The sequence below is a fragment of the Triturus cristatus genome, chromosome 2_2 (assembly GCF_964204655.1).
Source record: "Triturus cristatus chromosome 2_2, aTriCri1.1, whole genome shotgun sequence".
Classification (NCBI taxonomy): domain Eukaryota; kingdom Metazoa; phylum Chordata; class Amphibia; order Caudata; family Salamandridae; genus Triturus; species Triturus cristatus.
In genome coordinates, this window is record NC_140582.1 from 1,171,826,689 (window position 1) to 1,171,839,195 (window position 12,507).

Genomic DNA, 12,507 nt, shown 5'->3' on the forward strand with positions numbered 1-12,507 from the left:
GAAGGCCTGAGACCTATTTAAAAGGCTACATAAGTTGGTGAAACAATAAGTGTTCCAGGCCCACCAGTAGCATTTAATTTACAGACCCTAGGTACATGTAGTACCACTTTACCAATGTTACCATGGTTACCATGGTTAAAGGAGTGAGCTCAAGCACTTTAGCACTGGTTAGCAGTGGTAAAGTGTACAGAGTCCTAAAAGCCAACCAAACTGGTTCAGAAAACAAGAGGGTGAAGGCAAAAGACTTTGGGGGTGACCCTGCAGAAAGGTCCAAGTCCAACAGGCACTTTTACATATGATCTATTTACTTGTTCATTGTTTGGTGGCATTATTTTCTTTTGGTGATTAGTTACATGTTTGTTGTTCTTTCTTTTAGTATTAGATGAATGTTGACGAGCTTAGCCCTACTATATAGTGCCATGGACAGCTCGCACGTTGTAAATGGTAATCCACCATCCCTACCCTGGCAACAGCGGGAACACTTGTAAACATTTATTGTAGGTATTGCCATCCCTAAATGTGGGCGAGATGCCATATTTCGCCTTCTAGGCATAGCGGCTTGCAAACACATGTTTACTATATGCAGCTAGCCACATCACTAACAAACAGTCCTGATATATTGCTAAATGAGTGTGCTGCACAAGCTCTTTGTACGTACTGTCCATTTTGCATATGTACAAATATCTCCTCAGACTGCTGAGTTTGGTTTGAACTCAGTGATAAATGAGGTACGGTTGGGTACTCCCTACTACATGTGAATCGTCCCTTTTGTACATGACTTTCTCTGGATTTTTGTCATTCATTTTGCGTGAGTGCTCTGACCCCCAATGTCTTGTAAATTGAGTTTATATTTTTACTTTACCTTTCCTGCCATAATTCAATTGCACATACAGGTAACATATGTTTGTTTTTTCTCTTCTGCAGACCCGTACGCGATTGTCTCTTTTCTCCACCAGAGTCAGAAGACCGTCGTAATCAGGGGAACTCTGAATCCAACATGGGATCAAACACTCATATTCTATGAAATTGAAATCTTTGGGGATCCTAAAAATATCGCTGAAAATCCTCCCGACATAGTGGTGGAAATATACGATCAAGATACTTATGTACGTATTTGTGAACACAGCGTGTAAATTATTTATTTTTATTGATTTCTTGTTAAACTACAAAGATACCCATATTTGTTACCAATAAAGGAGATGATGTTACTTATGTAAAGACGTGAATACTAAGGGTGGTCACTGAAGAAAACATCAGTACTTCTATCCCACTGTCTAAAATGGGGTCTGCAGATGGAGCCCGACCCCAGTACACAGTGTTTGGCATATTTAAGGAACATCTTAGGATAAGGAAAATGTATTACAATTCTGTGCCTTAGAACATAACATGTGTATTTGTAAAGCACACGTTCACCCCCAAAGTGGCATCTAGGCCTGAATAACAGATGTTTATTGTTACCCAACTCAATGGTACTCATTTTATCAACCTCAGAAAGGATGAGTGGACCCGCCGCTGGGAGTTAAATCTGTGACCATGAGGTCAAACACAGGCCCCCGCAGTGGATGCATTAGTCCACTGAGCCACCAGACCCACTTGAAGTCATGTTAGATGAACAAGCACATTGCAGACCCTTAGCCGCCGACACAGATGATGGTTGAACAAAGCCACTTACCTCGAAGCAAAGATCTGCATTAATGGCGAAGGCCACTGCTTTCATTTAATTGTCATTCGCCACCTGGTCGTTTGATGCCCATGGAGTTTCACTTGACTCTGTAATTCAAATGTCTTTGAGATATGATGCTGCAGCACCGGCGCGTGCATTAAAGCATCCCTTTGTCTCTTGTTTCCTTGCATGGTAGTCTGTGATCAAGCATCAGTCTTCTTTCACCGACTATCATGACTTGTGTCATTCGCACAATTGGAGTGTCACCCACACCTTTGTATTTGGTATTTGTAAAATGCACAACTCCTCCCCAGAGGATTATCCTGGCGCAAGTCTGAGTCAGTAACTGGTTCCTGGTCAATAAAACAGAAGGGGATATAGCCATGACTTCAATTTGTTTCTAAAAGTCAGCAAATCCTACACCGTGTGTTGAATCTGAGGGAGCCTATTCAATGAGTGGCGGTTAGGTTGTAAGAGCATCCACCCATTCGGGATTTCTTAATTCTTTTACACAATATCAAGGCCTTGATGGCTGATCTGGGATTCCGAGTAGGTTTTTGAAATTTGACTTTATTTAACAACAGCCTAGGGCTATTATCATTAAGTGCTCTATGCGTGTGGCGCAATAACTTAAAGATAGCTCGTTTACGAACTGGTAGCTAATGAAGCCAGTTCCACTTTCCTACGTTGCAAACAAGTTTGGCAGCTGTATTTTGAACAGTTTGAAGCACAGAGAACAAATAATCGGCCATGCCAACATATAATGCATTTCCCTAGTCGATCCTACTCAGGATTAAAGCTTGGATTATGTTCCTTCTCCAAGCTACTGAGATCCATTGGAACAATTTCCAAAGGATACGTAGCAGTCCGAAACACGTCCCTCGAACCCTGGTTACTTGTTCTTGTAAGGACAGAGTATTATCAGTGAGAAAGGCCACATTTTTAACCCCTTTTTTGGGTGTCAGTGCGGTGTCTAGCATAGCTGGCCGCCATGAATCAGTCCAAACTTTTTCAGCACCTCCAAACAACAAGATTTCTTATTTATCTGCATTTCATTTAAGACAGTGGAGATGCAGCCTCTCAGCCGCCTCAGAAAGACACTCGACTCGACTATCCCTAGTTTCATCACACTTATCACCTTGCACCAACCCAAGAATTTCATAGGGCGTTGTCGATCTTACAAAAGTGGATTGAGTTTGTAAGTGGAGGCTGCTCATTGTAGACACTAATAAATGTGTATTTCTAGGTGAAATGTAGATCACACAGTCATGTAGAATTCCATCTCATGAGCTCCTCAATTTTGTGGGTTAGAGATTTTATGTTTATTCCACGGTAAGGAAGGTAAGTATCTTAGAGAGCTGGAATGTATTCATCCCATCCCTATATTGGCATAAAACCCCAAAGCCATTCTTACCAATTCTGTCACCATTATGGTGGTGTGTGTCATTTTACCCTTATGAAAACATAGACCAACTATATAGCTGTAAAGACGACCATATGGAAATTATGGAACTTTGTCACACCTCAAAACAGGTAGACCCTGGAAGGTGTCAAAAAATTTCTGCAAATATGTCCCTCTCAGCTCCAAGAGCTGTGTCAAACTCTTCTGTTTGCTGTCCCATATTCTGCGCAGTCTAGCCCTTTTCCCTTACTCTACCCCTTCCGACCCTCACATCTCATTTGGCATCCTCCCGTAAGTATTCTGCCCAGCCTCTGAATGCTGTTCTACCTGCTCTTACCCTGCCCCAACCTACACTTACATGCCTGCAATTTAACAGGCATGCAGGATTGCAAGGGGTGAGGAAGGCTAGACTGCAGTAAGAGTGAACTGCTTGACTGTGATGAATTAGAGATAGAACCATACCAGATGGGAGAGAATGTACAAACACAGGTAAGCCAAAATAATCTATTAGAAAAGGCAGAGAACAAGGGAAAAAGATCAACATGTGAAAAAAAATGGTGCAGGCATGAGCCTGGTCAGAGTTGGCCAGACTTCTCTGCAGTTGTTTGCGGCAACAGGACTGCCATAAGCGAATATGGCTCATTACATCGCAATGTATTACATCGCGTGCTTTTACAACACGTCGTTACAACGACCGTATTGTTAGTATGCGATGCATTTACATTGCAAGTCATTACAACGACTTGCACTAGGGGGCGCGCTGGACCTTGGAACAGTATTTGTTACTATTCGTACTCCAGTTTGCGCAATAGTAGGGAAGGGGTTAGAATTCATTTCCAATACCTCAGCGCCTCCTAGTGCAAGTGGTTGTAAAGACTTGCAATGTAAATGCATCGCATACGAACAACGCGGTCGCTGTAACGACCGCGTTGTAATAGTAGCGAGATGTAATGACAGTGTTGTAAACGCTGTTTCCCGCGATGCGCAGCCCTTTGCATGGTTAGCTTCCAGAAGAGGGTATCTGTAGTCAATGAGAAATGATATTTCATCTGAATCCAAACAGTTTGCATGCCATTGCATCAATGAACACATGCTGACTCTTGTGCACATCTTTTCGTAGTGTCTGTAACAATCCCAGCCATGGTTGGCAGAGCGCGTCATGTAGTAGGGTCACAAAAGCACTACTACTGCAGACTTATACAGTCCACTTTCTAGCCCTACTAAGGTCAGCAGGGTTCCTGGCAATGTCTTGAGGCTATCTAAGATCTACCTGATATCTGGAGGAAGAGATGGTTCTGTGGGATGAAGAGCCCTGAGGCAGCTCTCTCTGGGGCTCTCTTGTGATGGAGCAAGCCTTTACATTAGGCCTGGGCCGACTACTACGAAAGGGTGATGCGTTTACTACATTTTGGTCATTGCAAGATGTTACTTTCCTCATCAGACACAGGCTGACACTTCTGCATTAATCTGAGAGCACACAGGATATGTTTATAATAATGATATGTGGAGTTATTGTGAGAATGACAGTGAAAGTGATGTGTACTGGGGTGATCAGTGCACCTTTCTTTAGTGCCCTGTGTTCCCTTTGAGCACTATGCACTGATATTTTTTAGAGCTTTGTCTTACGTTGATTGAATGTATTTATGCCCATTGTTACATTTTAGGGTGCTGACGAATACATGGGTCGCTGCATTTGTAAGTCCAGCCTGGAGCGAGCACCCCGACTCTCGTGGCACTCTGTGATGAAGGGAAACAAACGCGCTGGAGAACTCCTGGCAGCCTTTGAGCTCATTCAGAGAGAGAAGGTCAGTAGATATGCATAATGTATTGCATGATGGATCACTCGACCAGTGTGACTGTCGTGTTCTAAAAGAACCAGCAGGTATTGATCATTTACCTAGACAGTGTTATTATGCTCTCAATTGTGTTTTGGGACAGGCTTTATAGCACCAAGGAGCATATGTGTTCCCATTTTAAAACTTAATGTTGACACATAAAATATTTTATTTGAATACATTTTATCTCGGTATCCTATGGGACTAGAAAATGAAATGTTTAACAGAAGATTATTTTTTTTTACAAACAAGTTGATTAAGTATGTGGGGGAGAACACCCTACCCGGGATATAATGGATTACTTATTTTCAGAAATAAATCAAGGGTACATCCTTATGGCATTCAGTAGTTTGGACCTAATGTGACTCTCCAAAGGTCACTGCTGAGCAGTAATAGATTCCTACCAAGATGCACCTCCTGCAAAAGCCACAGTTTTATAGAGACATTAAACCCATCCCATGAGGACCAATGTTCACATAGTAAACCCTACTGCTGGACCTGGAATAAAAAACAACAGCTCTATCAAAATCTGCTTTTTTGCATACCCAGGCGTTTCTTCATTTTATAGAGGTACATCTCTGGCATATGTTGACCTCTGGCAGTGTGAGGCTGCTAACATCTTCCGCCTGCAGGTACTCTACCACCAGAGGAATTCTGAGTGATTGGCATATTTGGTTTTTATATAAGTTCAAAATAAAGATTAAGCAGAAACAGAGCAAATGGCATAAAGGTCAAATACCCAATGTGGGACACAGTGTGTGCGGATGCCACCCACGTGCAATTGCAAACAAGGTAAAAGTTAAGTACCCAGTGTGGACAAGCAGTGTCCATATGCACTCCACAGAAACAATTCAAACATCGTAAAAGGGTGGCAGGCAGCCTATGACACTACAGACAAAGCTCCAGTGTAAACGCCTCAAGTGGACCGGGTTTGACATGTTTAGGCCTTCACGCGACATTGAGTCAACCAACCGTAACATGTGCTTTAAACCCTCAAGGCCTAGTAGCATAATGGTCAGAAGTGAAACATGATTGTTCTCCTAATGTGCATGGTTTAGTATTAATGAGGACAGCAGGTGTGTTTTACTACATATGCCTTTGGCAGCTTAAAAAAATGCTTTCAAGACATGATGTTAAACACTTCCTTTTACAGACTTGGGCTAAAACTCGTTAGCCCTGATGGATGTCACCTGCAGTGACTTTAGTGAGGTTTTTCTCCTGTCCAGAGCCCTGGGAGTAGATGTGATCTTCCTACAGGGTTAGTGCTCTCCCTATAGACGAAGGGACCTTCGCCTGTCTGACTCCTCTGCTGAACTGACAGGAAGAATTCGCCCCACTACTTAGCCAGAAGTTGTGAAGGACAGAGCTATAGTATGACAACTGTACCATACAAAAACAACTCAGGCCTCCAGCCATTCCCACTCACAAGTCAACAGAGGGACACAGCAGGGAAGGGACCTTAAAGACAATATGCGTATCTCAGGTACCTCTCCATGGGACGGACATGTTAGCAGGATGGTGGTATTTCGCGGAACGGTTGTCCCTGGTTAGCATGGATGGACTCAAATGCAGGCATGGAGAGCCCAGGCAGGCAAACTGTCCAGTGCCTCCCTTCCATTATCTTGGAAAACTTAGTATTGATAAAACCTGGAATAGCCAGAAAATCCAGATTGTGATGCAAAAGATAAGTGGTAATAGGTGCAGGACAGCAGAAGCAGGTATCTTTGTCCCTTGCCTTGCTCAAGTATTTCAACTTCCAACAAACGGGTACTTAGTTCCACCGATAGACACAAGTGCAGTAACATGTGGCCAAGTGTTCTCCAGAACTATGAAACCTCTGCGACCACGAATTTCATGTTTCTTCCACTGACCTCCTTTAAATTAACTTCACTTAAGTCCGCATAGGTTGAGACCAAATTAATTATGGCCAAATACGCTGAATAAATATTGATGTGTTCCTATGCATTCTCATGCCTAATTCTATAAAAGTATATGATTTATAGTCGATAAAAGACACTGTGGCAGTGGAGCAATTGAGGATGAATGAGCATGTTTTAGGGTGTTGTTTTCTTACAAAATAAATTGCAAAGAAAGTGGGTAAAAAGCTGTAGCCTTCGTAAAGGCACAGTTATCTTAAAAATGTAGACTGCAATTTAAAATATTTCATTCACATAATTTTGAATGTGGTCTAAGACTTCTAGTGTTGCTGGTTTATGATGGATCAGTCAATCAATCAGCATTTGTAGAGCACAACTCTGTCACCCCTAGGGGTCTCTGGGCGCTGTGTCTCCATCGGAGAGCCAGCACTTGAGTCTCTTTCTGAAGCCTGTCAGCGAGAGGGCCGTACAGAGCTAGAGGGAGAGGTCATTCTAGGTCGTGGCTGCAATGTATGAGAAGGAGCAGCTGCCGCTACGGATGCGAGGTTGTGTGATGACGAGTGAAGAGTAGCATAAGTGTCAAGCGGGTTGGTGGACGTTCAGTCGATGGTTGAGGTAGGCAGGTCCTAGGTCATGGACGGCATTGTAGGCATGCGTGAGGATCTTGAACTGGCATCTTTTCTGGATGGGGAGCCAGTGGAGGTCTCTCAGGTGGGGGGCGGTGTGGGTTCATTTGGGGAGGTCCAGGATGAGTCTGGCTGCAGCATTCTGTATGGTCTGGAGTCTTCTGAGGAGGTGGATGGAGATGCCGACATAGAGGGTGTTACCGTAGTTGAGGCGGCTAGTGATGAGGAGCTGAGGGATGGTCTTTCTGGTGTTGGTTGGGATCCATCTGAAGATTCTGCGGAGCATGTGAAGTGTGTGAAAGTAGGAGGAGGCAACTGTGTTAACTTCTTGTTTCATGGTTAGTTGGCTGTCGAGGATGATGCCAAGGTTGTGTGTGTGGTCAATCGGTGTGGGTCCCAGCTCAGCAGGCCACCAGCTGTGGTCACATGTGGAGGGGTTCATCCTGAAGATCAGTACTTCAGTTTTGTCGGGGTTGAGTTGGGTGCGTTTGTCTCTCATCCATTTGGCTACGTTGGTCACAGTTGGTTTTGGCATTGGCGGGGCCCTTGAGGAGTGAGAAGATCAGTTAAGTGTCGTCTGCGTAGGAGATTATGTTGAGGCCATGGGATCTGATGACCACTGCGAGGGGGGACATGTAGATGTTGAATAGGGTGGGGCTTAGGGATAATCCTTGTGGTACGCCACATATGATGTCTTTCGGTGCAGAGGTGAATGGAGGCAGCAGATGCTCTGTGTGCATCCTGTAAGGAAGGAGGCGATCCACTTGAGGGTGTCTTGCCTTATGCCTGTGTTGTGGAGTCTGTTGATGAGGGTGTTGTGGGAGACTGTGTGAATGCCGCTGAGAAGTCAAGGAGTATCAGGGCCAGTGTTTCTCCACAGTCGAAGAGTGTTCTAATGTTGTCTGTGGCAGCAATCAGCACGGTCTCAGTGCTGTGGTTGGATTGAAGTCCTGATTGAGAGGTGTCCAGTAGGTCGTTTTGTTCCATGAATTTGGTGAGCTGCTGGTTGATGGCTTTCTCAAGAACTTTGGCCAGGAAAGGGAGCAGGAAGATCAGGCTATCATTTTTTAGAATGTTGGGGTCAGGGGAGGCTTTCTTTAGGAGGGGTCTGAAGTCTGCATGTTTCCATCTGTCCGGGAAGATTGCTGTGAAGATGGAGGTGTTGAGGATGCTGATTGAGTTCTGTGGTGATTGGGTTCCTTGCGAGGTTGTAGAGGTGGTGGGGGCAGGGTTCAGTGGGCACCCTGGAGTGGATGGAAGACATGATGGATGAAGTGGTCAGGGTGGTGAGTAGTGACCAGGTGGTGACGGTTTGGGTGGTGTTCGCTGGTTGGTTGAGCTCGGCTGGGTTGATGGTGGGGGGCTGGATATTGAAGTTGTTGTAGATGTTGGTGATCTTGCTGTGGAAGTAGTCTGTGAGAGTGTTGCAGAGGTCTTGGGAGGGGTGGATGGTGTTCTCCATGGCTTTTTGGTTGGAGAATTCTTTGACTATTTTGAAGAGTTACTTCCTGTGGTTGGTAGTGGAGTTAATGCAGTTGGTGATGGCTGCTTTCACAGGCTTCTTTGATGTGCCGGTGATAGTTGCTGAGGACTGTTTTGTTACATGCTCTGTTGGCGGGGTTCTTGGTGGTGCGCCAAACTTTTTCCAGTTGGTGGCATTTGCACTTGGTGGTCCTGAGTTCTCGGGTCTACCTGCTGGCATGTTTGGGGCTCTTGTTAGTTTTTGTAGGTTTCAGCAGGGTCACTCTGGCGGCGCAGTCAGTGAACTAGGCGGCAAAGTTCTGGACAGCCTGGTTGCGGTCTGTTAAGGCCTCAGGTTGGGCGGTGGTGAGGGTCTGTGACCACTGAGTTTCAGAGACCTTGCTCCAGCTGGGGTGAGAGGAGATCTGCTACCTGGTGATGGTGTGCTGGGTGTCGGTGATGGTGAAGTGTACGATGGTGTGGTCAATCTGGTGAGTTCTGTGGTGTGGCTGAATTTGATTCTGTCACTGGAGGTGAAGATGTGGTTGAGTGTGTGTCCAGCTTTGTGCTTGAGTTCGGTGACCAGTTGGGTGGGGCCGATGTTGTTCAGGTTCTCCAGGAGGGCGATGGAGTTGGCATCGTTGGGATAGTCGATGTGGAAGTTGAGGTTGCTGAATAGGACGTAGTGGTCTGAGTCAATTGCTAAGGATGCGATAAGGTTGGGATTGAGTCACAGATTGTTGCTCTGGGTCCTGATGGTCTGTAGGTGAGGTGCTTCTTATCATAGTCTTCACATCTATTTATAGTAGGAAGTTGAGGTGTTTCATGAGAGTTGTGGGGTTGTCATTGGTGATGGTGCATCTGATGGTTTCCTTGAAGATGATGGCGATGCCTCCGCCTTGTTTGTTGGTGCGGTCACGGAATATCATCTTGTAGCCTTCGGGAGTGGCAGTAGTAATGTCTGGATTGAGCCATGTTTCGGTGATGAAGGCATCATCCATGGAGAGGGTGGTGATGGGCAGATTTCTGTGGCGTGTTTGCAGAGTGAGTGGGCGTTGAGCAGGCTACAATGGAGTGGTTGCGGGGTGGTCTTGGTCTTGCGGGTAGGAGGGGTGCGGGATCTTTCTTAGGTGGTTTCAAAGGAGAAGTGGCAGTGTCAACAGGTGAATTGGTGGATGGTGGGGAGGAGGAGACACAGCTGTTTCAACGTCTGGGGTCCAGGTCCAGGAGTTCCTTGGTAGTGTACCGTTGGGTGGCGGATGGGCGAGGGGCCCCGTCGCAGGGACAGCAGGCAGCGCAGAGACAGGGACAGCAAGCAGTCAAGGGAGAGCAGGCAGTGCAGGGACAGGGACAACAGGCAGCGCAGCGCCAGGGTCGGCAGACAGCGCAGGGCCAGGGATAGCAGGCAGCTCCGGGACAGGTACAGCTAGCAGCGCAGGGACCGAAGGCAACGAAGGGACAGTAGGCAGTGAAGGGCCAAGGACAGCAGGCAGCTCTGGGACAGCAGGCAGCATAGGGAGAACAGGCAACCCAGCGACAATAGGCAGCACAGGGCTAGGGACGGCAGGCAGCGCAGGGACAGGGACAGCAGGCCGCGCAGGGTCAGGGCCAGCAGGTAGTGCAGGGCCAGCAGGCAGCGCAAAGACAGCTGGCAGCGCAGGGCCTGCAGGCAACGGAGGGCCAGCAGGCAATGAAGGGCCGACAAGCAGCGCAGGGACAGGGACAGCAGGCAACACAGGAACAGTACCTTAAGCTGGGGTCAGGTGATAGAGGGGTGGTCCAGCCCAGCCTCCTCCGGGCTCTGACAGGCATGGATGGGCCCGCCCTTGGCCAGGGCTTTGCCCATGCACCGCTACCTGCAGTTTCCTCACCTTTAGAATATTTCCCAGGTGTTAAGCTGGATCCAGAAACAGTTGATAGCAGTGCTTCCACAACTCTGGGCACTACTAACGCTAGTTTGTCAGCTCTTTTTGTGTTTTCTGGACCAACCAACCATTCTTTTTTAAATCACCTGTTGCGATGCAGTTTATTAAAGATTTGACACATGTTTCCTCCCAACCCATGTGTGATGCTATAGTGGGACCTTAATATGGTCTTGACATATCTCATGTGTACACCCTTTGAGCTAATGTGTAGCTGCTTTTTGCATTACTGACTGTAAAGACTGTTTTCCTCATTGCAATGACCCCAGCTCATCGTGTGAGTGAACGTCAGGCACTGTCGGGTCAACTGCCCTACACCACCTTTATTCCAGACAAACTGGTGCTTAGGACATGGACAGCCTTCTAGCCAGAAGTCATGACTCCTTTCCACGTTGGGCAATCCTTCTCTCCCCCAGCCTTCTTTGCTCAACCTCGGCCCTCAAAAGAGGATGAGAGGCTCTATCGGTTGTACCCCAAAAGAGCTATGAGCTTTTACATCGATCAGACCAAGGACCATCAGGTGGACGATCAGCATTTTATATGATGGAACAGGGTGAAAAAAGGGAAGGCAGAGCAGAAGAGGACACTGTTGGGGTGGATATTTGGGTGGATATTTGTCTGATTTAAGATCTGCTATGCAATGCCCAAAAAGCACCCTCTGGAAGGTCTGCAAGCCCATTCCACCAGCCACTACATTGGCACATGGGGTTCCTGTCCACAACATCTGCCGGACTGCGACATGGGCATCAGTGCACATGTTCACAAAGCACTAATGCCTTGACAAACAGGGCCGCTCGGAGAGACATTTAGCTCATATGGTCCTACAGACTTTAAGGTGTGAACCCACTCCAGAGACCATCCATTTTTGTAAGGTACTGCTTTGGTATCTATTCTAAAGTTGAGGAAACTGCAGTTAGAAGTGTGCTTCAGAAGAAGACGTAACTTAACCTTGGGAATGCTGTTTCTGGTGGATACGCTATCTAACCCCAGATTTCTCACGGACCTCCCATCTCCCCATTCTGTCGAGTGGACTCTTTTCACCACCTTAGAAGGTCCTCTGCACAATGGTACCAACAATTGTTTTATGCTTCACTCTGAGGGTGCAGAAAGAGTCATGCAAGAAACTAATATCAGAGTGAAGGGGGGTGCTTATATGCAACTCTCCTTTGTCACTTTTGTAGAGTTACAAAACCAGAGTGGAGCCACTCGGTGCCACCTAGCGCCACAAGTGAGCATTGTTATGAAATGTTTCTGGAGCCAATTCTGGTGCCTAGAGAATATTCTAAAGGTGAGGAGTCTGCGGTTAGATAGAGTATCCACCCAATACAGTTTTACCAAAAGTGGAGATGAAATGTGAATAATTCAGATAATCCTGAAATAGAGACTTTGAGAGTAGTGATAGAATAGGAATGTTTGCAGATGTTTAGCTAGTGGAAGACAACAGTGATGGAACCTTTTGGATAAGTAACAAGAGTGAGTGAATGGGGGCATTTTCAGAGACACACAACGCAGAGAGAGGACAGTGAGAGTTTGCAGCATGAATATTTGAAAAGGCACAAAAAGAAAGGGTTGGAGTATTTGGAGAGTTATATATTCAGGAGGAGACAATCAAATGTGCTATTTGGAGAGATGGTCTAGATGTGGAAGAGGTGCTAAAAGGAGGAAGGACTCCTAGACAGGTGGTCCAGTAGATGGATGTAGTGAGGTGAACAGATAGAGGG

General features: G+C 46.3%; 1 protein-coding gene across 11 annotated transcripts in view; it reads left to right on the forward strand.

The window, feature by feature from the left end:
- Positions 1 to 12,507, forward strand: part of DYSF (dysferlin) — a 1,012,908-nt gene that overhangs the window by 768,351 nt on the left and 232,050 nt on the right. For all 11 annotated transcript variants that reach the window (XM_085642744.1, XM_085642751.1, XM_085642747.1 and 8 more), the window contains 2 exons: positions 925 to 1,106; positions 4,730 to 4,870. In XM_085642744.1, coding sequence (XP_085498870.1) covers positions 925 to 1,106; positions 4,730 to 4,870 — 323 coding nt within the window. The remainder of the gene's footprint in view (positions 1 to 924; positions 1,107 to 4,729; positions 4,871 to 12,507) is intronic.